The 25,941-nt window shown below is 42.2% G+C and overlaps 2 protein-coding genes and 1 long non-coding RNA gene across 4 annotated transcripts in view; 1 reads left to right on the forward strand and 2 right to left on the reverse strand.

Annotated features, from left to right (window-relative positions):
• The first annotated feature begins 1,080 nt into the window (after positions 1–1,080).
• On the forward strand, positions 1,081–1,829 carry SAYSD1 (SAYSVFN motif domain containing 1). Its single transcript, XM_064414556.1, has 2 exons — positions 1,081–1,278; positions 1,357–1,829. The coding sequence occupies exons 1-2, from the start codon at positions 1,120–1,122 to the stop codon at positions 1,645–1,647; spliced, it is 450 nt and encodes a 149-aa protein (XP_064270626.1). The 5' UTR covers positions 1,081–1,119; the 3' UTR covers positions 1,648–1,829.
• A 1,199-nt stretch (positions 1,830–3,028) lies between these two features.
• The window catches only part of GLP1R (glucagon like peptide 1 receptor), an 83,825-nt gene continuing 60,912 nt past the window's right edge, over positions 3,029–25,941 (reverse strand). For both annotated transcript variants that reach the window (XM_064414555.1, XM_064414553.1), the window contains 6 exons: positions 20,086–20,146; positions 15,856–15,925; positions 15,069–15,157; positions 12,372–12,510; positions 11,484–11,525; positions 3,029–6,436 (listed from right to left, as the gene is read on the reverse strand). In XM_064414555.1, the coding sequence (XP_064270625.1) occupies positions 6,269–6,436; positions 11,484–11,525; positions 12,372–12,510; positions 15,069–15,157; positions 15,856–15,925; positions 20,086–20,146 (569 nt within the window). In that variant the 3' untranslated portion in view covers positions 3,029–6,268. The remainder of the gene's footprint in view (positions 6,437–11,483; positions 11,526–12,371; positions 12,511–15,068; positions 15,158–15,855; positions 15,926–20,085; positions 20,147–25,941) is intronic.
• On the reverse strand, positions 24,236–25,794 carry LOC135297237 (uncharacterized). The gene is made up of 3 exons (XR_010359278.1): positions 25,637–25,794; positions 25,100–25,251; positions 24,236–25,013 (listed from the first exon to the last, which is right to left on the reverse strand). It is a non-coding gene; the product is annotated as an uncharacterized LOC135297237 (long non-coding RNA).

The raw sequence follows: 25,941 nt of genomic DNA on the forward strand, positions 1-25,941 counted from the left end.
ACCCAAATTGATTTTTATTAGACTTCTCATATTCACTTCTGAGCTGACACATGCATGAGACATTCAGCCCCAAAGGTCACTTCTGAGAAGGCTATAAGTAACTGGAAACAGCACTGCAGGATGAAATGATGGCTCATTGCTGACTATTACTGCTGGAGAATGATAGATATTTTACTCCTGAGGCTAAGAGACAGATTCTGTAAATAAATTTTTATTTCTTGGCAGTGCCGATAGCTGGAACATGATGTGACAGAGCCGGTTTTCCCAATGTTATTATTTGACTTAAAGAGAGCGCGGGATGAATGCTGGCAAGGCCCGTGGGCCTGTGTTGGAGGGAGCCCACCACAGGCTTTTCTCCAGGGCCAGCAGAGAAGGGCACAGGGCGAGCCCTGGCTCCTGGCACCACATGGCGAGTGGCCAAGCCCAGAGCGCTGCTCTCGTCCTCCTGCTCGTTGCTCTGCCCCAGCTGCTCTGCTAAAACCTCTGCTCCAACGCGCAACGCAAATGTGCTGGTCAGCCTGGCTGTGGACACCTCACTCCTCCTCCCCAGGCTTTGGTCACTCCATGCTTTATTCTCTCCATCCCCGCTTCTTTTTGGTGCCAACATGAGTCACTGAGGTTGTTCAGCCCAGAGAAGAGGTGGCTTGCAGGGGCTGTAGCCAGGTAAGCATCAGCCAGCGACAGGGCAAGAGGACACAGCCGCAGGCTGCGCCAGAGGGGGCTTAGATTTGATGGGAGGACGAATTTCTTCACAAAAGGTCTCATTAGACGCTGGAACGGCCTGCCCAGGGAGGTGGTGGAGTTACCATCTCTAGAGGTGTTCAAGAAAGGGCTGGACATGACATTTAATGCCATGATCTATTTGATTTGGTGGACTGTAATTCAGACGCCTTTTCCAACACGATAATTGTGTGAAAACAAAACACGAGCGGTCTCTGGTGAATTACAACTTTTCTCCAGAGCGAATCGCCGGCTCTGCCGTCCACCCCGGAGGGTGAGGAGGGGCTGACCAGCTGCCGGAGCCTCCCCACAGCGGGACCCCAGCCGCCTTCGCAGCTCCGCGCTCCCGGCCCCGCCTCTCCCGGGCCGTCACGGGCCTGGCGCAGGCGCGGCTCGGCCATGGCGGCAGCCGTGGAGCGGCGCCTCGCTGAGTTCCGCGCCGCCCGCGGCAGAGCTGCCGCTGCTCCGCGTCCAGCCGAGCCGCCGGGAAAGGCCGCGGCTCCGGAGGCCGCCGAGAGATCGCGGGCAGAGGCGGAGGTCCCGGGCCGCAGCGCTCAGGTGAGCGCCGAGGCGGGCGGGGCGGGGGTGCGGCGGCCGGCCGGTGCCTGACGCCGCGTCTCCCCGCCGCCTCCGCAGGGCCGGCCCGCCGCGGCGGCGGCTCCGGTGTGGGCGCGCCCGCTGCTGCTGAAGGTGCTGCTGTGGGCCGTGCTGCTGGCGCTGTTCGTGGAGCTGGAGCTCGGGCTGCCCTATTTCGTCCTCTCCCTGCTCTACTGGATGTACGCCGGCACCCGCGGCCCCGCCGAGCGGCGGCCCGGCGAGCTCAGCGCCTACTCCGTCTTCAACCCCGGCTGCGCCGCCATCGCCGGGACGCTGACGGCCGAGCAGCTGGAGCGGGAGCTGCACTACCGGCCCGCCGCGGGCAGGTAGCGCCGGGCCCGGCGGGGACTGCCCTGCGCTGGGCCGGGACAGCCGCCGCCCCCCCGAGGAACGGCCGGGGCTTGGGGGAATGAAATGGGATTTGTTCCTTTGCAAAAAACCACCTGAGCCTTACTGCTGGCCCCGTGTCCCACGGCGCCGGGCGGTCCCGAATAAAGCCGTAGCAAAGCCTGCGCTCTGTTCTCGTTTCCTGGGGCCGGGCAGCTGTTTGGGCCGCTGGGGAGCGGCCCCGAGAGGCACGGCCTTGTCACAGCTGCGGCTGCCAGCGTGTCACCTGGAGAGCTTCAGCTCCCGAGAGCTTTGCCACAGGTGACAGACACAAAGGCTGGCGTTTGACACCTGCTGCTGCTGTCCCCTGCACCGGCTGGAAATCTCATTCTGAGAAAACGACAAGAAGTAATAGCCATATACGTAAAACAGGCTGCTGCTTTGGTTTGCAGTGGTGTCTTTGACCTAACACAAACATCAGATTATAATTCCCTTTTTGCTTCATATTGCAGTTTTCATAATTGTAAGCTTATAAAAAATCCTTATTCCTGGTAGCTGTATTTGTATGATCCACTGCTGATTTTAATATGCAGATCACTGCATTGAGCCAGACCCGCTCAGCAAAGTAGTAGTCACCACTGCTTAAAGCATGGAAAAAAACACACGTGTGGCATTTGAGAATCTGTTCTATGGTGGTGATGCTACACAGAGAGTTGGACTTGATGATCTTTAAGGTCTTTTCCAACCCTAACAATTTTATGCTTTATTAAGTCATCATTTTGAAGAGCAGCTGCTAGAACTTATGTCTCTGAGGACAGAGTTAAGAAGAAAAGTCACACATTGGTTTTTCAAGTCCTGTTCCATTATGTACTCTAATTTAACAGTTAAACACATTAAGGTTTGACTCAACACAAGTTTGATCATTGGTTGTAGAAACAAAAGAAAGTGGTGCTTTGACTTTAACTAGACTAGTAAGAGAGTAATAGCTGAAAGCACATGCAAAATGTTAAAACTGATAAGCATCTCTCAGTAGCTCTCCACAGCACTCTCACAGTTGGGCTGTTGTATAAATTTCAAGTCGTGCTATTTGAAGGCAAAAAATTTTGTCATTTGCACGTATTCTGTAATCTTCCAGTAAACCCCCCCTCCCTCAAGTTTTCACTATTCTTGCCGATTCCTTTTGCCTCTATAACACGCTGCATTTTGTATTTGATTAACGTAGGCTCAGCAGGGTCAAACACCTCTAGGTAGTGGACACACATTTGCCCATATAAAGCATTGTTTCCTTGATAGAACCACAGACTGTGAATCTTTCCATTCTTAAGTATTCTAGAAACAGAGTAAGAAGTAGTTGGATGGTACTCAAAAACACCTGTAAGCAATGGAATTTTGTGAGTTGAAACTTTATTCACAACAATGAAAATAAACATCAGCATAGTGTTTATGGGGAGTTGATAATCTGACATCTTGTACAGTTCAGTTCTGTGGGTATTTTTTAAAACAAGGAAATATGTGCAAATAAATATTAAATATAAGGTAAGATCAATGAAATTATAAAAATTCATAGCAGCAATGCTGGAAATAAAGTTTTCACTTGCTATACACACTAACTGCATTATGTCCAGGTGGATTTATAGATTCTTGTATTTAATGCTTCATGAAACAAGTTACCACAGTAAGTGAGCATGAAGCCAAAAGGCACAAGAAATAAAAATTGACACAGTTCATCTCTTCCAGTGCTTTGTGTTGGTTTGCTTATTTCATGCTACTCAAATAAATGTACATTACACATTGTGAAACAGAGATGGCATGAATAACAAAGACTTGTAAAAGGTTTTACTGAAGTAGATGAAGTATGATGGAGAAATTGGCATTGAGGCCTTGCTCAGTTTCTAAATACACAAATACCGTAAATCTGCTTGGTGTTAATTACTTCCACTGAGTTGTTTTGAGAGGGGATTTTAAAAGGTTTGAAATAGTGAGAGTTTAATTAGAGGGGGGAAAAAATTCCGCTGTAACCTTCTGCTTGGCTAAGACCTCACTTTATTACCTTACTTTTGTCTTGTGTTCTAACAAAGCAGAAGTCACCAAGATAAGTTAACTGGAGCTATTCCTGTGTGTCCAAAGCCCTCAATTCACAAATGGGGAGGGACAAGAACAGCTTACTACTAACTCAAAAGCACGTCAAGCTGTTGAATCTTGCTTGTGACAGCAATTAAGTACAGGTTTGTTACCACACATGGAAATGCTCTCTGTGCCCATGTTACATACATTCATTTGTTACATACACTTGTTTGTCCAGCACTGCAGTGAGTTAGAACACTTCTGTAACTTCCTGTTGTCATAGAACTATCATCTTGCCAACAGCTGCACAAGCAGCAGAAACTTTTTTTTCCCAAGTTTGCACACAACTAAGCAGAATCAGTATCCACTCTTGAATATTAATGAGTGAAATTATTCCCGCCAGTGCGCATTACACCACAGCTGTAAATTTGCATCTGTCACCATGCTGCCCTTTCACCTGCCAGTGACAATCTGTAGTACTTTTTTCCTATTCTTAGCACTTCAGGATAGACATTAGATAGAAACATCAAGCATACTCTGTACCTACAGGAAGCTAATTAATTAACTGCAGGACAGCAGTTAACGCCTGCATGTAGCGGACAAGTATTGTATTGATGGTCACACAACACAGAAGCTAGTTATTAAATATACAGAAGAACCTGAAGTGCTTTGTTACTAAGTCATCTTTGCAACTGATGTTAAGAGAGGGAAGGCCTGGAAGTAGCCTGCAGAGAAGCCAGCATGCTGAAGACACATAAGCCAGCCTGAGAACTGTGGTGGATTTCTGCAAACATGTCTTTCTCCCTGGAGTTCAATTACTAGCATTAGAGGACAATGTGGTAACACATCCTCTTTAATTCAATTCTAACCTTATGATTGCAAAACTAATCCATGCTGTTGGCAATTAGGATTCTAATACAATGATTAAATAATCTCATGCAAAGCAATCTAGCTTCAGGCAGGAAAGATGCTGAGTTACATCCCAGAATATCCAGTCCACTTTCTTGGTAATAGGGGCTGTGAATGCAAGTGCCAGGAGACTTGAAAATAGGGAGGGTTATTTCTGCTGAGTCGCTGTAACTGCTTTGCCATGGAAATTACTTATTTATTACAAAAACTCTGTGAGCAGGGAGATTCTCAGAGTTTGTCTTTGGCTCTTGGCCTCTGTTGTAAGGGGAGCCCAAGTAAGAATAAAGCTGTACAAAGCTTGTTATTAAGTGATGCAATGTACCACATCCAGCTTCTAAAGGTACTTCTGCTTGTCCCCAGCAACTCTTGTCAATGTGAGGGAGGGAACACACTACACAGTGTGGATGCAGTCACTGCATGAGCCCTTGTTGTTCTAAACAGACAGAAAAAAATCTCACGGAGTTCAGGATTTTTTGTTTGGAGTTGTTGGTTTTGTTTGGGGATTTTTGGAATGCCGCTGATGGGAAGCTGGCAGGCGCTCAGGCTGGCAGCCCACCCCGGGAAGGGGGGCGGGAGCTGTCCTTGGTCCTGAACCCGCGCCCTGCGCCAGGGCCACCCCCTCCGCACGCGAGGGTACCTTGTGTCACCCGAGAGAAGGACCAAGGGCGGAGGGGAAACAGAAGTGAGCACGCACTACCAGCTACCGAATCTTTGCCATGAGGAGAGGTCTGCTGAGACCAGCAGTGGCCGCAAGCTGACTTCTTTGTGTTTGTTTGCACCCACAAGAAGCAGAGTAAAGCTCAGACAGGAAAGGTTCTCTTGAAACACAAGCCATCACCCCATCCCTGTGAACACCTGTGTGTCCACGAGGTGGGCAGCCTAGCACTGACAGTGGAAGGGCTCTGCATGCAGAGCACATTTCCATCCATGTCAAAAGAGATAACGTGCACCTATTCCTAGCAGAGGAGGTACCTAACAGATACTGCATATTTGTTTTGTTTGGGGTTTTGTACTTTTTAAAGTGAAACTTGAAGACAGTATTCAGAAGTGCTCACTACACTACCTGCTATATACTGACAGACCTTCAGGATGCTGTTCTTCACGTACCCAGAAAACAGATTAGCACATTTTCATTAACTTTGGGAAACCCCTGCTACCAAACTGATTCTTTCCTGAAACACAAGTTATGTCCCACTAAATTATGTTTTTCTAAAAATGGCGATGGCACCTTACCCTATCCCCAAAAAAGTCTAAATGTATTTTTTTGGCAATAATCATATTCTATATCCTTGCAATTTAATCAGTCGATCACTCAGCTCACCCACTCAACAGTAATAAGCCATTGACCCTGTGGTTTCAGACTGGATCAATGCAACGCTTAAGTTTTGGACCCCTGGAGGCCTTGTGTGCAAATAGGAAAAAAACTCTTTTAACTTACTTTAGACATGACCAATTTTTCCTCTGATGTGTTCATTACATTAGCAGATTGCTTTCCCTAGAAACCTTTGTCCAACAGCCTGCAGGCGATGAGCAGCACATGCTTAAGTTTCTTGCTGGAGATGGCAAACTTAAGCCACTTGCTTGGGTGTTTAAGGGTTTTCAGGTACATTATACAGCTCATTGTTCTCAGTCTGATTCACCTGCAGAAATCTCAGCTGAATGTGGCCTGACAAGTGGCAGCATAGACACTGCTGCCTACTGTGCCCCCACTGCTGATGCTGTTGGCCGGACACTTCAGAGGTTTCATACTGCTGTCTCTCTGGACATACAAGTGTTCCAGTCTCCAGCGCTCCCAGCTTTTCCGAAACTCCATCTGAACCTAACAGAAGCAAAGGAGGAAACAAAAGGAATGAATGTAGAACTAATCAGCTCTTTAAATTACTCCATCAGAAAACAGCAAGGATATCACACTACTGAGAAAAACTGGAAGTGCTTTAAACCTGCATTATTATTGCTTGCAATTATCCAATTATTTCATTAATCCATTGTAGGCCATTCCACATTTAAAATAATGATGACATTCATTTTTACTTGTAGAAAAAAAGCTCTTCTGTGCACCAGAAAATCTTACCTTCATTACTTTGTTCTAAATTGTATTCACCTGCAATACTGATTGGACTCTATGCCCTACCAGTACTAACAATTAAGCTGACTTTGCTTATCAGCCATGAAACAGCTGAAAAGACTGACTTTCTGCTCAATATTGCACCACAGGTATTCTTAAGAGTTCTAACTTCTGATTTGATTTAAACATTATTGTGTCCTGGATTATTTTTGTTCTTTGAATACTTATGTGGGTTCTTTTTATTTCATACAAAAAACAAACGTTTATTCAGAATTGAAAACAACAATTAAGCAAGTTAGAGACTGTACATGTACGTGTTCCCCTTTCACATAGCAAATACAGTATCTCATTCCAGACACTAGCTTTTCTTGAAGCTACGAAGTATGCCCATCTAGTCACAGGTTCTGGATCAAACTGTGTAACCTCTGCACAGGTTTGGAAGTTTATCCAGGATTTTCTAACTGCTAAACAAGAACAGAATTAGATCTTCCTGTTCCACAGGCAAAGTTTTTGCCACTTGACTGAAGTAAGAACCTCCATTAGCTTTTAACACATAAGGCAGAGGACATAAAATTTCACACTTGTTACTCTAGATAAAGGCAGAAGTGCAACAACAGTAATAAGTTCATTATGGAGAGTGCTTCAGCCTGGAAGTAAGTTCACTGTAGGTGGGTCACTTAAGGGAGCCTTCTCTGGAGAGATGCTTTTTCCTTTATTTTAGGATCTCATACTGAGTACCAAGAGACTAAGTAGGCTGATGGCAGTTTCAGCAGGTTTGTCATCATGCCCAGGCTGTTGAAACCTTCATATTCTGAGGGAAACTTCCTAGGGAACCGGCTGCTGTATGTCTGCTTTCTTTGCTTGTTCACTGTGAAATACTGAATTTGAGAGGCAGTCCTAAAAAAGGAGCAAAGCCTTACAAAACTAATTGTCTTCCCCTGGTGGGTGCCTCTATCAGTGTATGTCAGCTCTGGCCTACAGCCCTTGTACTGAACGTCCTGGTGGAACCAGCTACATCTCTGTGTTTCTGACAATCTGTCAGAATCCAGAATCTGACCCCCATTGTCACAACCAAAGGGTCAGAAAGAAAGATGCTGAGACAGATGCTTGCATTTTAGCATGATAAGGGGGTTTGTTGTATCAAAAGGTACACAAAGACACAAGAGAAAGGCCGTGTGTCTGGGATAGCTTGGCATAGAAAAATGAGGGAGAATGGTCAGGCGAAGGCAGAAATGCATGAACCAAGTGTCTGCAGGAAAATAATTGACCATATTACCATTCCAGTACTTGGCATCTTTTGTGGGCATGGCAGCATAAGGCAACACGGAAAAAGCTGTTGTAGGCATTTACTGGCAAATCCTGAATGAATGCATGACTGTAGTGACTGACTGAGTAAGTCAATAGCAGTAGAAATAGGTACCTTTAGGTCAGTCAAAGGGAGGAAATTAGTCTTTTCTCCAGCTGGACATGACAGGCTTGAGCTATGATACAAATAGCCTGCAAAACTGAGATAAAGTGAATGGAAGACTGAACAAAAGACTGTAGTAATGGGTCTATCTTAGCAACAGATATTACTAGCATAATGTCAGTTTTCTCTCCAGGGTTAGGAAGAGGGTAGGGAGCAGGTCTGCTGTATGTTGTCTGCTGTAGGAATTGAGTTTTTGCCTAAATGGCTTTGAATGTATAAGCAAGAGAATTGGTTAAGATTTATTTTGCAGAGGCAGTTCCTGAGCACCAAAGTAGATCTACAGATCTTTCAGCAAAATACTTATCCCACTAACTTCCCTGTGTTGATATGATAAAGAAATAAGAAATATTTATATATTTCTTATAGAAATAAGCTATACAGGAAAATGATACCAAGAACGAAGCTTCCATGATGTGCTGACTTTGGCTGGGGTAGAGCTAATTTTCTTCACAGCAGCTGGTATGGGGCTGTGTTTTGTATTTGTGCTGGAAACAGAGTTGGTAATATGCTTTTGTTATTGCTGAGCAGGGCTTGCACAGTGCCAAGGCCTTTTCAGCTTCTCATCCCACCCTGACAGCAGGCAGGCTGGAGGTGTGCAAGAAGTTGGGAGGACACCTGCCTGCCAGTGGGAAGTAGTAAATTAATTCCACATTTTGCTTTGCTTTACCTATTCAGTTGTCTTTATCTTGACCTAAGAGTTTTCTCACTGTTATTCCTTCAATTCTCTTCCCCATCCCACCAAACTGGAGTGAGCGAGTGGCTGTGCGGTGTTTGGTTGCTGAGGTTAAACCACGTCATGTGAGAAAGGAGAAGAAAAATTTTTATGTAGGGTATTTTAGAAGAAAAAGAAAAGAGGGAGGACAACTTGAAAATGATGGCCATGGAGGTTAAAGCTGAGAAGATCTCTCACAGAGAGCTCTTGATTGAGCTTTATGCAGCTAATGGCGAAGGAAGTTGACAGTGTAACAATGAATCTGGAATCTAATTATAAAAAAGCCCTACATTTTGGCATAAAAATCTCAGCAAGTGATAGTGAAAGGAAAGTAGGTCTTAAATGCGACAAAACTGAGCTGATGGAAGAGTTTAATTAATAGTCTGTATAGAGAATGAAAAGAAATTAAAAGCAAAAGGGAGGATTGGCCAGTATTTCAAGAACTCAGAAGTCCTGGCACCAGGACAGATTCTTTAAAGTAGAAGAGACTGAATTGTACTTCCATTGTGACAAGAAGGCAAAAAGGAGAACCAAGGCTATAGAGAATGAAATCTGAACCACCTTCAACTAAGTGGTGGAAAACGGCAATATCTGTGTGGTTGAAAGTATTTCTCATAGAAAGCAGCACTAACAGCAGAAAAACTGGTCATATTAAGCCTAGCTCATTTTGCAAAGAACAGTGGTGGTAATGGGCAATCTCATGAGACCCTACTGCTGGCTTCAGAGCAAGTTCAGACAAAATCCAGAATCTTTCAGGCAAAATAAGACTGAAATATGAGCAAATTATAATTTTTTTCAGAAGTAGATATTAGAAAAGGACATTAATATCCCTTCTAGCTTCATTTCTACTACTGATCTGTGCACAAGGACTTGCAAAGAACTTTCATTCTGTATGGTTAAAGAAAAAGTAGTCAATGAGTCACAGATAGAAATAAAATGTAGACCACATTGAAAACAAGGATAGTCTTTGGACACATACAGTGTGTCAGAAGACAGTTTCTCATTTAGCTTCAGAAAAGAATTCTCATCTAGTTTAGAACAGACTTTACTCAACCAAACTCTTTGTAAAGATTTTTTTTTTATGCACACTGATGACCAGGCTTCACAAAATCCTACTCTTTGAACAAGAATTGGAACAAGCAAAATAATTCATCCTAGACTGTCAGTGAAGCTGAACTCATCGTATTTAGATTTTATGAACTGCATTACAAAGTCAAGAGAATTATAGTAACAAGAGATTTGGAACATTTCTTAGAAACACAGGTAAGCAATTACACAGTAAGCTCCCTCAAATGAAACAAGGGTGCCTGTTTGAGGACTTGTAATAAAGTCTGGGTTATGATGTAACTTTGCTGTTATTTCATGTGAAGGAAGTTATTGAGCATTACACATCAGAGGCCTGGCTGCAGCTGCGCAAGGGATGTGTGAGCAAACGCCAAGGTGAACCAAAAGAAACACATGATCCACCAGCAGACGGTGCTGCATCTCAGGATTGAAGTACACCTGTAAAGCCATACCAGGAATTTGAAACAAATATTCTCTAATTCATGACACGCAGCAAATGACATTCATTCCCAACAGTGAAGCCTGCTGCTACTCACCTCTGATTTTGGTAAGCAGTACAATTAATAGATTCACTTCAATAAAATCTTACCCACAACCTACAAAAGTGAGCGGACTCCTGCAAGGCTTAATTCAGGATGCCTGCTGCTTTCCTGTTGACTCCAGCCTGGCCATAATGATAGAAGTAGCACATTTTTCTACTGATTCCAATTCCTTGATGAGGCCTGTCTCTCAATAAGTGATCTTGAATGTCGTAGTTAAAAGTAGATTTATTGTGTTAAGCATATTGATGTGCATTTAATTTAATAATGTAGTGACTAAATGAGTAGTGTTTGCTTCCCTTACAAACCTAGCTGCTGAATGAATGAATAATTATCACTTAGAAGGTAACACGAGAGATTCCTGCAATACTGAAACAGAACAATACCCTTTCCCACTACAGGGCTGGGATTCCGCAGAAGCCACAGAAGATGATACTTGCAATCAATTAACTCAAAGCCAAAGGTACACTTCTTCTGGGTCTGTGAGTTAACCACTCGCTGAAGTTCAGCTTTAATGAGAAAGGGATGTTGCATTCAAGCAGCTGGGCCACAGGGAAACCAAATGAAACCAAACTGTACAGGAATAGCCACGAGGATTTGCCAACTTCACCAGCAAACTGAGCTGAGTTCATAGAATAAAATGGGCTCCACTCCCACATTCACAAAAACAAGCAAATAAAAAACAAGTAAAAGCAAAACAAGCAAATAAAATAAAACACATTAAGAGCAGCTGTAATTCTTAATTAAAGAATCCACCAGTGCAAACTACACAACTGTAAAAAAGACTGTTTCGCAGATTCCATATCTACAAATAGTGGCTGTAAATTATCCTGCCTGAATTCCTTCCAAACACATTTGTCTGATGAGTTATCCCACAGAGCTGTGCGGGGAAGGTTCTGTAAAAAAAAAATAAATTCCTGAACAGGGACAATTTAGCAGTTCAAGACCATTTTCAATTTCCTTTTCCTATAGTGTATGCTGATAAGGCAAATTGGAAGAAAAGAGTATCTCTCTTACCTCATTATTGATGAAACAGTAAAGAATTGCAACCATCAGCCCCTGAAATCAACAAAAACCAGAACAGTGAGCAGAGCAGTTTCCTCACTTGGCCAAACTCAGTTGCAAAGGGCTAGAGGCTCCACACTGACATGTCTCTGATAAGACCGAAAGGTGGAGAATCCTGGTCCCTGTCAACTCTGATGGCAGAGCAGAGGTTTGACCAAACTGTACCTCAAAGACATGATCTTAGGAAAAAGGAGTTGTTGTGTTCTTCAATCTGTTATTTTTGTCTAGTGATTTCTTTCCCCTTCTTCCTTACAAAGCAAAGGTTTCAAGTCTTAAACACTTCATAAGTGAGTAAATAGACAGTGGCCTTAAATAGACCTCTGTGCTTGATAAACAGGGACTGAATGAGTGTACAGGAAAACAGAATAATGATTTCCTTACACAAGGATACTCATTTGAAATGGCTTTACCTAAGGCAACAGTTAAATAAAAATCACAATAAGCCCATGCCCTCCTCACATGCAGTTACAGCTGGAGACAACTACTTCTCCCAGCACAGATTTTCCAAGGAGTATCAGAAACACTGGAAAAAGCACAAAATGTGCTTTCAGCAATGCCACTGTACAGTTACAGGAAATCACAGACAATTTTGTTATTGCCCTGAGGTGAACCATAGGAAGTAAATATCAATATGTGGACAGGAATACCAGCTTATTGTAGTAAAGTTGGCTGTTAAAAATTGGTCCTTACACTTTCCCTTCCACTGTCATAATCCTATAACATCCAGTGTTAAACTGAGAAATATAAGGAACGTAAGCGTGCAATGAATGAAAGAGAAAGCAGGTCCTCAAATAGCAGTTAAAAAATATTTTATGCCCATGGGCACACTGTAAGTGCTACCTGGAACGAAGCAAAGGAGAGCTCAGTAAAAAGCTTCACGAAGCGCAGCATCCCTCTGGCATGCTCATCAGTAATAAAGGCAAAGATGACCTCATGGGTCCCCAGCAGTGGGATCAGAGTCAGCGTAGACTTGGCCAACCTAAGATCACAAAGAAATTAAAAATCCATCAGTGCACTGAATAGACCATTGTTGATCCAAATGGTCACTGGGAGTCACCCTTTCTGCATTCTGTTTCTGACACAGTTTCAACTTTCTTAAGTCACTGCACCACTTTGTGATGCAGGTCCTCTTCCAGAGGCTGCAGTATAAAAACCTCCTCAAAATAACCTTAGTAAGATCCTACAAGTTTTAACCTCCCCTACCACTTCACTGCAGACCATTTATTGGTGACATCAAAGCTCTGTATCCAGCTACTGGCTGTATTTTACTTGGAAAATCTTCCAAACTCAGTAAGAAGCCATGTGCTTTCTTGTACCTGTGGTGTCTTTCCTCTCTATTCTTTTCTCCACCTGTAACTGGGAAAGAACCATGTTCTTGATAATATGAAAGACATAATCTATCACTAACTGGAATATTTTAAAAATATCTTGGCAAAGGTGGGGGGGCGTACTTGGTATTCCTTCCCACTTCTGTGGTGTGTTAAATCTTCTAAACATTGTAACTATCTGTAACTGCAGAACACTCTGTCAAAGCAATCAAACTGTCTTAAAATGAGTGATGGCAAGTTCAAAGACACAGCTAGCAAAGTCTGAAAGACAAACTAATCTGAAATAAATGATTCTTCACCTGTGAGAGAGTTCCAGATACACAAACACAGGAAAAAATTCACAAGAATGATCCTTAAGTCTCTTTTGATGGACATACATGCCATCCACCCAACAGGATAGTAGAGAGTTGCCTGGGGATCATGTGGGAGCTTCCTGGGCCACAAAACTCACCAACATCTCACAAAAACCTGTCTTGAGACAAGTCAATAGACGCAAAATCACTCAGTTAACAGGGCTGTCAGACCTTTGTAGCTCTTGTGTGCCTGAGGGCTATTGGCTGCTATTCTGAATCATGTAACCATTCAGGTTGGAAGGCACCTCTGGAAGTCTCTAGCCCAACTCCACAGTGAGTTACTCAAGGCTGTGTCCAGCCAAGTTTTGAGTATCTCCAAGGTCCTCCAAAGCCCCTCTGGGCCTCTCTTTCAGCGACCACTCTGACTGTGAATTTCTTTTCACCTGACATGCAAGGTGAATTTCTCTTGCTATAACTTGTGACCTTTGCCCTTATCCTTTCACTGTGACCCTCTGAAAATACTCCATTTTCTGTACAAGTGGGCTTGGAATCAAAGCCTCCAGCTCAGACAAGTCCTCATCCTTGCATTGAGTTCTCAAGACATTAGAATTTCCAAAATTTCATGTGAGGAAAAGAAAGTAGGTAATATACACCGCAACTCTACACTGATAAGAAATCAAATCATCATACCAAAACATATGCTGTGTCTTGTTTAGAGACTGCTGTATTGAAATACCCAATGTAAAATAGCTATGTCCAGTGACAGCAGCAGTCCAGCTACCACAGCATGTAGCTCCACACTTCAAGAGCTAACTTGGTATTCTTACATTGTTTTTCAGACTGCAATATAAAAGTCAAGATGGAGAAATGAAGGATGCAACCATGAATCTTAGCAAGGGGATTAAGTAACAGGAAGAATACAGACAGGGATAGACTACTAACCAAAAACTCAATATATCTGTGGTAGCCTCGACATTTCTCTTGAAACATCTCATACATTCAAGATTCAAAGTTTTCCCAATAACAACTGGCAAGAAGAATAAGGAGCAAAACTCAAAATGATCCCATCTTGTCTTACTTGAAGTGAAAGCTTTTATTTCTATCAACTCATATTTTTATGTTCAAATTATAATAAAATAGGATATTTCAGCTGGGAGAGACCTATGACAACCACCTGTTCAAAACTTAAAACACATTCTTAAGGGCACTGTCTAAATGCCTCTTAAGCACTGACAGGCTTGGGGCACTGACCACCTCTCTAGGAAGCCTGTTCCACCCTCTCAGTAAAGGTTTGACCATCCTCTCAGTAAAGAAATGTTTCCCAATGTCCAATCTGAACCTCTCTTGGTGCAGCTGTGAACCATTCCCACACTGGATACCCTGGAGAAGAGAGCCCAGCAACTCCCTCTCTACTTGGACTCTCTCAGAGGGCTGTAGAAGGGAACGAGGTCATCCCTCAGAGCCCTTTGCTCCCAACTAGGTAAGTCAGAAGTCCTCAGCCACTCCTCACAGGACATTCATTCCAGCCCTTACACCAGCTTTGCTGCCCTCCTCTGGGTGATTTCAAGGACTCTTAACATTCAGTACTTGCATTTGCTGCAGGTATTTTAAAAAGAAATGCTTACTTAATATTCATCCAGTATAATGGAAGACTGTAAAGTGACAGACATCTAGCCTTCTGTTTATAGCACAGGTGAAATACCTGCCCTGGTTTCCCTGAGACTTTTTTGTGGACTGACTGTCCAAGCAGTTGATGCATGGACAGTGGTACCAATGTGGTACCAATGACACCATACCTGTGCATTACTCAAGGGCTGTGGTCTTTAACCACCTTTGTCAACTCACTCCTTTCACATATGTCCTTGTCTGCTTCTATTCTGATGAGCACGAAAAGCATCAGACCACCTTAGACATACCTGCATTTTATGTCAGTTTTGCACATCAAATTAGCCTGCAGTTTGGAGATGATGATGCATATAACTCTGATGAAGATCAGGAAATTCACCTGGAGAAATGGAAGAAGAATTTATATCACCATCAATAAACCCATGTGCATAAGTACTCAAAAAGGCTGGTTTGTGTATGCATGTGTAGCTCTCTGTGCATCCTGCTATGAAGCAGCTGCAGAATTTGACACAGAACTCAACTCCTTCCTAAGGAATTGTGGTCTAAATGTGACTGCATCAAGCCACCCTTCAAAACACAGGCACTTCATTACACAAAGCAGGGGACCCCAGTTACTCTCTGGGGAGTGAGACAAAATAAATGTGAGGGTTGGCCCATTTGCCTTGTCTGGAGGTGAGCCTGACAGAATGTTGCAGTACTGTGCCTGCAGAACATTTCTACACAATGCCACACATTTTGCAGCTCTTTTATAACCCAGTAGCTGAAATAGTATCTTTGGTCTCCCTGAACCATACCTCCTGCTCATAGGGGAGTTAATGGGACTGCTGTTCTGTTATCATGTCCTGCCACTACAACATAACAGCTTGTGGCCAAATTAAAGAAACAAAATGCTAGTCTAGAATTTAAGTGACAGAAACCAACTTGGCTTCATAAAATCACATTTCTGAATGAAAATGTCAATAGCCTCAAAGGTTATTAGCCTTTGGACATGCACAATGGCCACAAGTGCATCTTTTGTACCATACTGTGCTCTTCTCAGGGAAATCTGCCATCTCACAGCACCCGTCTCAGACTCACCCCGATGGCAATGAGAATGGGCAGTCTGATGATCAGCCAGTAATTCATGTTGTAGTTTCTGGTCCAGCAACTAATAGGAGGACAAAAAGGAGATTGAAAAGTTTCAGTACATTACTAAAATCTCTTGCCTTTCATTCTGTTCCAGCAATGCAGATGGAAAACAATATTAAGGACTAGATACCAGGAAAGCACATCATGCTGACATGGAAACAGATGCAGCTGCTTCTGAGAAACACTGAATGTTTTGTACTATTGCAGCTATCATAATCCAACTGGATACTACTCACCAGCCTTTCTTGCCCACTAATGGCTAGCTCTCCTCCACAATTTGCTATGAATTATCATCCATTAATTGTGAAGACTTACTCCATTAAAATCAAGGTCAAATTTGTCATTTGGCTGAAAGAAGAAGCGGGGGGAAATCTGTTTGAGTCTGATCTTTCCGCTGTCATTCTTAGCTTTCTTGTCCTGCACTATTTTTTATTATTCTTCAGTCTCCAATGTCAGATCATCTTATTTAATTGCTTGTTAGTTTTTATCCCATTACTTACCATCATTACTGTCATAACAATATTGAGATCAGTCATCTATTTTATCTGTCCTTATTTTCAAAAAAGGAGTTACTAATTTCAGCCATGGGAAAGCAATTGCAGCTACAAACTCGAGCTCCTTCAGTGCATTTGCACAAGGTTTCAGGCCCACTGGGAGTTTTAAAAATTATAAACAAGTAAAATCAAAAGTGGAAGCAACTATTCATAACTTTTGCTGACCTGAGCCCTCTGCCAAGTAAGTAGCATGCTGCAGCAATATAATATTTCATTTACTGCATGAGTCTCATTTTAGCTTTCAAAACTCCTGTCACCTTGAGCAATATGGGTGAAAAATGACAAGAAAAGTCACGGCAGCCAGTTTGGGATCACTGATCTGAAGTGACCTTAAACAGAGGGCTTGTACATCTGGTTCCTTTCCTCTGGCCACAGCCAGCCACCACCACTGCTTGACAGGCCATGTCTGTGTAGGATGGCCCAGGTGTTAGGGCAGTGCTCATGTGCCACTTTGCTTGTTGTTGCAGTGACAGCATTCCTAATATTTCTGTGAAATAGCTTTGTCAGCCTCCTGCTCAGCATTACTCAGAAGCAACAGACACCAGTAAAGCCAGCAGGTTTCTGAGCTACACAGGCTGGGAAATGAACTAGGAAACAGCACTACATAAAACATAGATTCCTTCCCAAAAAAAGGTTTCTCTTTATCTCCAAATCCATTCTGCCAAAACATACATATGCACAATTTTCCCTAAGGCTTCTCAACAGACCTATGAAAGTTCAGCTTTGGTGTAGCTGAAACCCTCCCCAGCCTTGTAGTGGGACAGTCTAAGAGAAAAGAGCAAACCTTGCAGCACCTGGGAGGGATCCATGCTACAAGCACACACCCACAGGTGCTCTCTTACTAGAAAGGAAAGCACAGCAGCTTGGCTGTGGCAACTCCACATTCTCTTGTGGGGACTGCAAGCCTGTGAAGGGCTCGGGATATTGTTTTTCCTTCAGTTTAATGTGGACAAAAAGCTATTATTGCCACCAACATCTCTACAGCCTCCAATTCAATTGCATTTTAGGTATTGGACAAAAAAGGTGTGCAGACTGTGTGCAGCCAGAATCCCAGTTACAGAACTTCTTAATTGGTACACGTGAGTGGGAGCCAGCTTCATAGAGCCTTTGAAATTAATTTTATTTGAACACCTCAAGACTGATGAGATAACAGGCATAGCTGGAAGTGGAGTTCTAATTTTCTCACTAGCTGCAGTAGATGCAGAGGTAATTAAAAAAATTGTTTATAATAACAGAGGCTGAGAAACAATTCTTTACATTAACTCTGCTACCTTTCTGAGTTAATTTGCTTCCTGTGGCACACACCAATTTTAGCTACCTTTAAATTTATACAAATATGTGCAATAAAAAACCCATTACAGGTCAATTAAGGTGTCATGGCTATTGAAACATCCAGAAAATAAAACTGGTAGATCTCTACATGATTTCTTGCCCATCTGTGCCTTCTGTGATTGCTACACTGAAAAATACACCAATATCTACTGTGCATGGGATCTATCCCTACAGTTTGCTCAGCACCTCTCAGAAGATGCTTGGCAACTAATAGCCTCAGACCCATGAATGGAGAATTTGTCCAGTGAAAAAAATGCTAGTGGGATGTTTCTGCCTTTGCTTACCAATCCAGTATTCTCCTTCTAGAAGTGAAACCACTGATTTTTTACCTTGAATTACTACAGGTGAATGGAAAAAAAAATTATTGAAGGCTGACAGTTTTGCTCCCATACTTAATTGCAGACAGAAGCAAAACTGTGTGAGTATCAGCTTTTTAGGCACAGTCTAATAACTACGAACAACGGGTTGCCTTTAATTGTATTTGCAATCTAGACAAAATATTTTTGAATAGCTCACTTTTAAAAACACCAGTTGTGTTATATAGGAGTTTATGCTTGCACATGTAAAGAAAGAAGAAGCCAGTGTGCAACCAACCAAGTCCTGAAGGCTTCAGTCCTTTACTCAAATGGCTACATTCACAGCACTGCCTCAGATTCCTAGCCCTGACCATATTTATTTCCAGTTATTCTTCATAGCCAGGGAAGTAGTTAAATCACAAATGAAATTTACAGCCCACTGCATGGTGACAGAGCTATGGCAAACAGCATGAAAGATATCCCTGGCTACTCCAGCAAATGCCTGCCTAAGGCACAGAAATCTTGCCTTTCAGAGCAGCTGGTGCACGTAGTTATTTATTGCTGTATTTTACAAATATTTAGACAAGATTTAGAAAATTCAATAATGTGCAAAATTGCCCCTTTTAAGCTCTGCTGAAGGCAGTGAGTGACAGTTTTCCTTAATAGAAAATATAAATCAGCTCTGAGCACCACATAATGTGGGAGGCTCAGCATAAGCACTTTGAATACATTTTCTACATCAATGGGAAGATATGCCCATGGAAAATCACCTGTTCAGAGGCTGCGTGGTCTCCACACCTATTGTGATAATTTCAACAAAACTTGTGGTACATCAGTGCAGCCACAATCTTGCTACAGAATATTATCACGTCAACATTGAAAAGGAAAGTCAAAAAATCCTAGCATTGCTTAAGCCAGAAAAGGCAGATTTGACTGAACTGGCTCAGAACAATGAGGAACACACAAAAAAAAGTCAACAAAAAACCCAAAAAAACCCCCAAAAAACCCCCCAAAAAACACACAAAAAAATTCTGGTTCTTAATAATCAGAAACACCAGAAAAGAGTTTGGGGGCGGCTCTGACTAAACTGAATTTTCACATTGCAGCAACTCTCCAATACTTGCATCTGAGAATTAAGGGAAAAAAAAAAAAGAGAAAAGGATCCTCTACAAAAGTGTTGGCTGAGTAGTTTGGAAACTAAGTAAGAGGAAAACCCATTAAATAAAAAAAATTAAAATAAAAATGAAAGAGCACAGATTTATTTCTTTTCACAAAGTAAACTACCCAAACATTTCTAGGCAGTTACTATCTCGAAAAAGAAGAAGCCACTTTCCTTGCTTAAAACAAACAAAACACCAACAAGCTAAGTGCTATTTGTAAAATAGCTATTTATAAAGCATATACGGAGGTATTTTTTTCCAGAACAGCCATCATGGTAAAAATTCACAAAAAGTATTTTGTGTTTTACAGCAGTCTTGCGTGTGACATAGTTGACTTCAGCAAGACTAACGTAAGCAGACAGAGAATGTGCCTTTATCTTAGGAAAACCTAAATAATGGGAGCTTAAACAAGAAAAGGCAATCACTTTGCTGCTAGGCATAGGCTAATCTCTACAAATTGCAGGCAGAATACTGTGGGAGGTTGCTGTCTTCTTCCAAACAACTGTAAAGGCTACTGCCAAAGGCACAGCATCAGGAGTGGTCCTGGTTGGGTAGGATGACTGCTATTGTTGATACTGTATGTACAGAAAAACAAAACATACCTTTCCTTGACCTGAAAAAGAATAGATTTATTCAGACATGCAGAAAATTCTGATCAGAAAAAAACATATTCTCCTTTCGGAAATGTTATGCAAGACCTTCAGACAAAACAGAAGCAATTATGTGAGGTTTCAGCACATTGCCAAAGCAAACCACGCTGAACAGAAAGCAAACAGTGACCTGCTGGTGCACACATACAGCACAAATGAGAGCCATAAAAATCAGAACTAAACCAACCCCTCATCTTCATAAAGGTACTTGACAGTTCCCCAGAGGATAACAAACAGCATTGGCACACCTGAAAAGAGAGGAGACAAGGCTGACATTGAGACTAGGAAAAGCAGAGAGGACAATTCCCTCTGCCTCCCCCCCATAATGATGAGCAACATAATTAACTGGTGTCAGGGTTGCAGCTCCTGTCCAATACAGATTGCCATGAACAGTGGGCTCCCACCTAGCTCTCAACAGGCACAAAAAATTAACATAGGTGCCCCATAACAGGCATTCACCACTTCTTCCATGGACATTTTCACAAACAGGCCAAGGGAATTAAAATTTTTGGAAGCTCTACTAGCCATTGTAGTCATGCTAGAGAAGGGTGCAGTGTGCTCTGACCAAAACCTTTGTGTTTAAATTTCTGTTTGTGGGTCACTGTATTCAAGCAGGACCAAGTTCAGGCTGCCTGCTGGTGTCGAGGCTGGAGCACGGCCAGCCCCACATGTTCCCTGTGGCAGAGGGAAGGTGGGCACACCCAGCAAGTGTCCTCCCCACAGCTGAGCCCCAGTTCTGCTGGGGTACTGGCGTGGATTTGAGTGGCTGCAGCAAAGACAGCAGAGGAAGCCGGCAGTGAGAAAAGGCCTGGCCCTGCCCTTACCTGACCGCGCATGGGCTACACCCCGTCAGCTCATCCGGGGTGGAAAGGGCAGAGACAAGCCAAGGAGGCTGGCACTCATTACCTGCTTTACAGTATCAAAGGCTCTCTAATGAACTTCTTTTATTTATGAAGAGCCTAGGTCATTAAAAATAATTTTAAAGTGCACCTACCAACCAATACTCAGTACAGAGAATAATAAAAATGCACACAAGGAAGGAAAGCAGGTTGTGACTCAGAATGCAGGATGAGGAATTTCTGCTTCAGGATAGATCAAGATGGTCTAATTCCTCCTTGCACAGTGCCTGATGGTGCATGTGCATTGTATTGAAAGAGCAACATTTAGCACACTTTGTTACTTTATTCTTAGGAACCAATGAAGTCAGGTACCATAAGAACATCAGGCTGCAGCAGCAAGTTCTGCACAGGGCAAATCCACAGTTCATGGCAGCAGAAGTCATTCATGGGAAATTGGTCATCCCCCACAGTCTGAATGCCTCAAGCAGCATATTTATTGGGTATTATCAGTAAAAAACCTTCACTTTTGTTGTACTGTAGAATTTCTCTGCTATCAGAACAGCTAAATACTACAGACACAGAATAATAATATTCTCCTTAATCAGTTATTTAAAGAAACAAAAAGAGAGAACAAAGAGCAGTACGGAAAAAAATACCAATAATTAGAATAATAGCAAAGATAATGAATTGAGTAGAGATTATCTGGGCAAATAGCTACTGTGTTCCATGGATTTACTTGATATTGAGAATACACAGTACTTTGGGAGCAAAGTTACCAAAAACTCTATGCTGCTGCCTTGATAGTTGTATAAAGAGATTAAAAACAGGCTCACTGTACATCACTTCCAAACCAAATGAGATTTTGATTCACAGAAAACAATTATAGTTTGAATGACTCCTTTCTTGACTTTGTTGGGCATTAAGACATCTTAATATGAAACCTACAGGATAAGACTCAAAACACCGAGAGCACAAAGGCTCTATGTCAGCGGATATATAATTTGATACATAAGTGATAACAATAATGATGGGTATCTCAGTCTTCTGGATATATCAGAAATCTCTCCATGTTTAATCAAATCACTTGACATTTGCATTGAGAAGCTATTATTAATATTGTATTTCAAAAGAGCCTAACTAGAAGGAGGTTGATATAATAGAATTGCATCAGCCATGCAAATATTATACAAATTAAGAGGCAGCAAGTATAAAGCAACTTGTTCAACATTCTCTGCTCACTCCCACTTGTGATGCACACCACTGGTGTCTTGGTATTGCAGCACCATCAGTCACACTATTTTTCATGCTGGCAATGCACATTTTAGTCTGAGACACCAAGACTTACCAGTTGCTGTGATTTTCAAAACTTACTGTATGGATACTACCTGACACCCACCAAATTCACAAAGCCTTGTCCTGAGAAATGGATTGCTCTGGAAACTGTCTGGGACACCGTCTCAGCAGATGGGAACACATGCAGTTTTCCAAAGCCCTAGTGAAGATCTAAGGAGGAGACTGTCCCAAGAACATTCCCTAATTCACTTCAAGCCTGTAGAAGTCATTCCATCACAGCAAAAGAGCAAATCTGAAGCATCTCTGCAATAGCTGCAGTTTGCAAGGATAACTGAGACTCTCCCAAGACTAATTAACAGTCTTGGTATCCAGTATCCAGTTAGCCTGCATTAACTGGCAAAAAACCCATGTATTATTCTGGTTACAGTCAAGAGAATTCTGTCTGGTTTGAGCAGGCAGTGGAAGTAAACCAAATACAACTCACTGAATAAACACCACAGATGACTACGTTCCACTAACAGCATCAGTGGTGTATTCCACTCCTGGGCTTCCAACAACACTTGAGGCATTCGCGTTTCAGTCTCACACATCCTTCTCCTGCTGCTGCTATTCAAAATATATCAGACACCCATGGAAAAAACTGCACTCATTTTCAGTAGGCATTTATTTAAGGTGTTGGCTGAAATCTTTCTGGTTTTGCTTTTTCGCCATACAGAAAGCTCTGAGATGGATCTTCTCTGAGATTAACTGCCCAGAGAAAAGTCTCTAAATTCTGGAAATGGTAATGTCTACTTTTTCTTCTATACTGCATCACAGCTGAAGATGCCAGAAACTGCAACAGCCTGATCATGATAAACTCTGCGACCTTAATTCTTGCAGGTTGATACCTGACCCAAAATCTTTGTACACTACATGGTGATTATGAAATCTGTCAAGTGTACTAGAAAATAAGCCTGCTGACAGCTCAGCTAATAAAGTTCAACTTCAAGTGACTGGGCATCTGAATTATAGGCTGCAATAATAATATATATTATGGATGATGAGAAAGTAATGCAACTGCCAAATCATCATGTCAACATCCCACTGCATAAATAAGCAGCACAACCTATTTCGTTTCACTCTAGCTTATATATTCTACACCAGGACAGGTGCCTGCATAGTAAAAAAAAAAAAAAAAAAAAACAAACAAAAAAAAGTTGGAAAAACAGTCATTTTTCAGAATGTCAAAAGGATGGAGTAGGTAAAGAGAAAATGTTGAGAAAAATCTGCACAGGTTGACATTTTTAGAATGCTCCACTATCCTTATTAGAAGGGAAAGAAATTCCTGCGGCTGCTAGTGGAAGTTTCCATGTCCTGACAGCAGCATGCAAAAATCACTCTTTTCATTTAATAGGTCTGAGATATTTTGGTAACAGAACAGAAAAGCTCGGGTTTGTTCAGAAACCCCCGTTTCCCCTTACCAAGAGAGGTGTCACCAGGTGGTGCTATTCCATGCCATCATCTCTCCCTTACCTCCACGTGCAAGCAAGTTTCCGTTCTTACACACACACACACACCGTATTTGTAGCTTTGTGTTGTACCTCACCTTACATGGAGGCAATTTCAGAAAAGACATATGAGGAGCAAGGAGGCTCCCCTCATCCTCACGTGCTGACTAGAGATTCTTCCTGAAGTAGATTTGTCTCTGAAGGACCAGAGCACTGCCATCCTGCTGAAACCCTTAAAGACGGACATATTCTGAATACAGCATTTTAGGGCTGTTTTCAGTATTTTAGCCATAACCTGACATCCCTTGTTTCCATGTGTGGTAAGTTCAACCTCTGAGAAAATCAGGCACATAAACCAGAAGGACACTACTGCTGTTAGAACAAGTCCATTATTCTTTCTCTCACAAAGCATCCAAGATGCTCTGATTTGATTGATGAAGGAATGCAAGAATGATGCCATGAGGAACTGAAAGAAATTACAAAAAAATATGACTACATGTAAAAAGAGTAAAAGCACTGATGACCTGAGAAGATTAATTTTTTTTTTCTTCCTAAAAAAGGAAAAACATGAAAAAGTTTAATTTAGAAAACAGAGAGTGAAGAGGATTAAGAGGAATTCCTTGCATTTCTTACCAAGATAAGTCTGGACACAAAATCTATTCTTACATCCCTAACTGAAGCAGAGTTTTCATTTGGAAATAGAAAAGAAGTGGTCAGTGCAATGAATGCATCCTGTTGCTACAGTGAGTTCATACTGGGCTTCTGAAGGAAGGTCTCTTACTGGCTCTGTTCCAGTCATATATTCCTTGCAATTGGGATGTAGATTTTGATGCCCCAGCCAGGCTTCCTGCTTTTAATAGCTTCATTCCTCAAAGTATTCTTCCTTGGAGCAAGTCTGGATTGCCAAGGCTTGGAAGGAAGCAGATTATTTATTTTTTATGGTGATTTTCCTGCTGCAAGTGCAACTGGGTGTAAAATTACCACAGAAGCTCAGAGAATATTTAGCTGTTTATTAACATTTTCTTCTTGGCCTTTAGTGCTGAAAATGGTCTCCTGTCTGGACGTCGCTCAGAGTCACAGTGGGATGTTTCTGTTGTTTCCAATTCTTCCCTCTTCTCTACTCTTAAATGTGAACAGGTCCCTTTTCCACTAAAACCTGCTGATACAGCAGCTTTACAGTATAAACTACTCTTCTCCAGAAACTACTCAGTACAGTATTGACAGCTGAAAGTCAACATCAGGCTCAGCAACTCCTGCCTTGGGCTCAGACCCAATGAACACTGGGTTGGTGTCCTGGACACTGATTCAGACCAGTCTGCACATACTCAGAAACAAAACAAAAAAAGTAATAATCTTTATCTCTGTACTTAGGTTGGGGTTTTTTTTACCACTCTCTTGTAAATGTTTTTCCTTCTCTCTAGAAAGTGAGATCCATGGACAAGAATTTCTCAAGGAAGCACCAGGTACCAGCAGAGCATAGCAACAGATTTTCTTTTCTGCAAGTGCAAATGACTATGTGAATCAACAGCTGTTGTAGCTGCTGTTGTGCTGACCCCCAGAGTAAAGGAAACCTCTCACCTACCTGCTCTTCCATTAGCCTCTTAAAATTTTGGGGTTTTGATGCTGCAAAGTGTTTCTGCCTTCTTTTTCCTCCGTCAGCATTGAAAATGGACTATAGAATTGCTTTTGCAGTAAGATATGTGGAACTTAAGGTTGACATAAATGTATGGAAGTCTGATTTGACAAAGAAATAGAAGACATAAGCAAGACATATTCCAAATTAAATTAAATAAGAAAAATTTAACACTGCCATCTCAAAGCCTAGTATTACATGAAACCTCAGCAATGAAGTGGTCATTAGGAATACAGTTACCTCACAAGTAATAGGGAAGGTTTATAGAATTCTGTCAATATACATGATGTTAGTATAAATTACTCCCAATTTCTGAAACTACATTAGTTTTCATAGGTCTATCAAGATTTTATGACTTTTCTATGTTTTTAAACTACAACAATGCAAGACAGACTTTTCCCTTTATAAATACTTCAACCGCAAAGACTAATTAGTCATTTGAACTGATAAATGCACTACTGTCTAATAACTGACTTTAGAACTGACCTGGTATTATCATATAACAAAAATTGGAATATCTTGGAACAACTGGTCTACTATGGGCTGAATCTGACAGAGAACGGAAAGAACATCTTTAGTAATAGGCTTGACAAGCCTGGGAAGAGGCTTTAAACTGAAGTTACTGGGGAATGGGATCTTTAACCCATCCCACTCCTACCAGCAGGATGCCAGTACCAGTACCTGCAGGGCTATGATCTCACTGGCATCACAGAGACATGGCGGGATGGCTCCTCACTGGAGTGTTGGAACAGAATGCCACAGGCTCTTCAGGAAGGCCAGGCAGGAGAGCG

Source organism: Passer domesticus, chromosome 3 (genome assembly GCF_036417665.1).
Source record: "Passer domesticus isolate bPasDom1 chromosome 3, bPasDom1.hap1, whole genome shotgun sequence".
Taxonomy (NCBI): Eukaryota; Metazoa; Chordata; class Aves; order Passeriformes; family Passeridae; genus Passer; species Passer domesticus.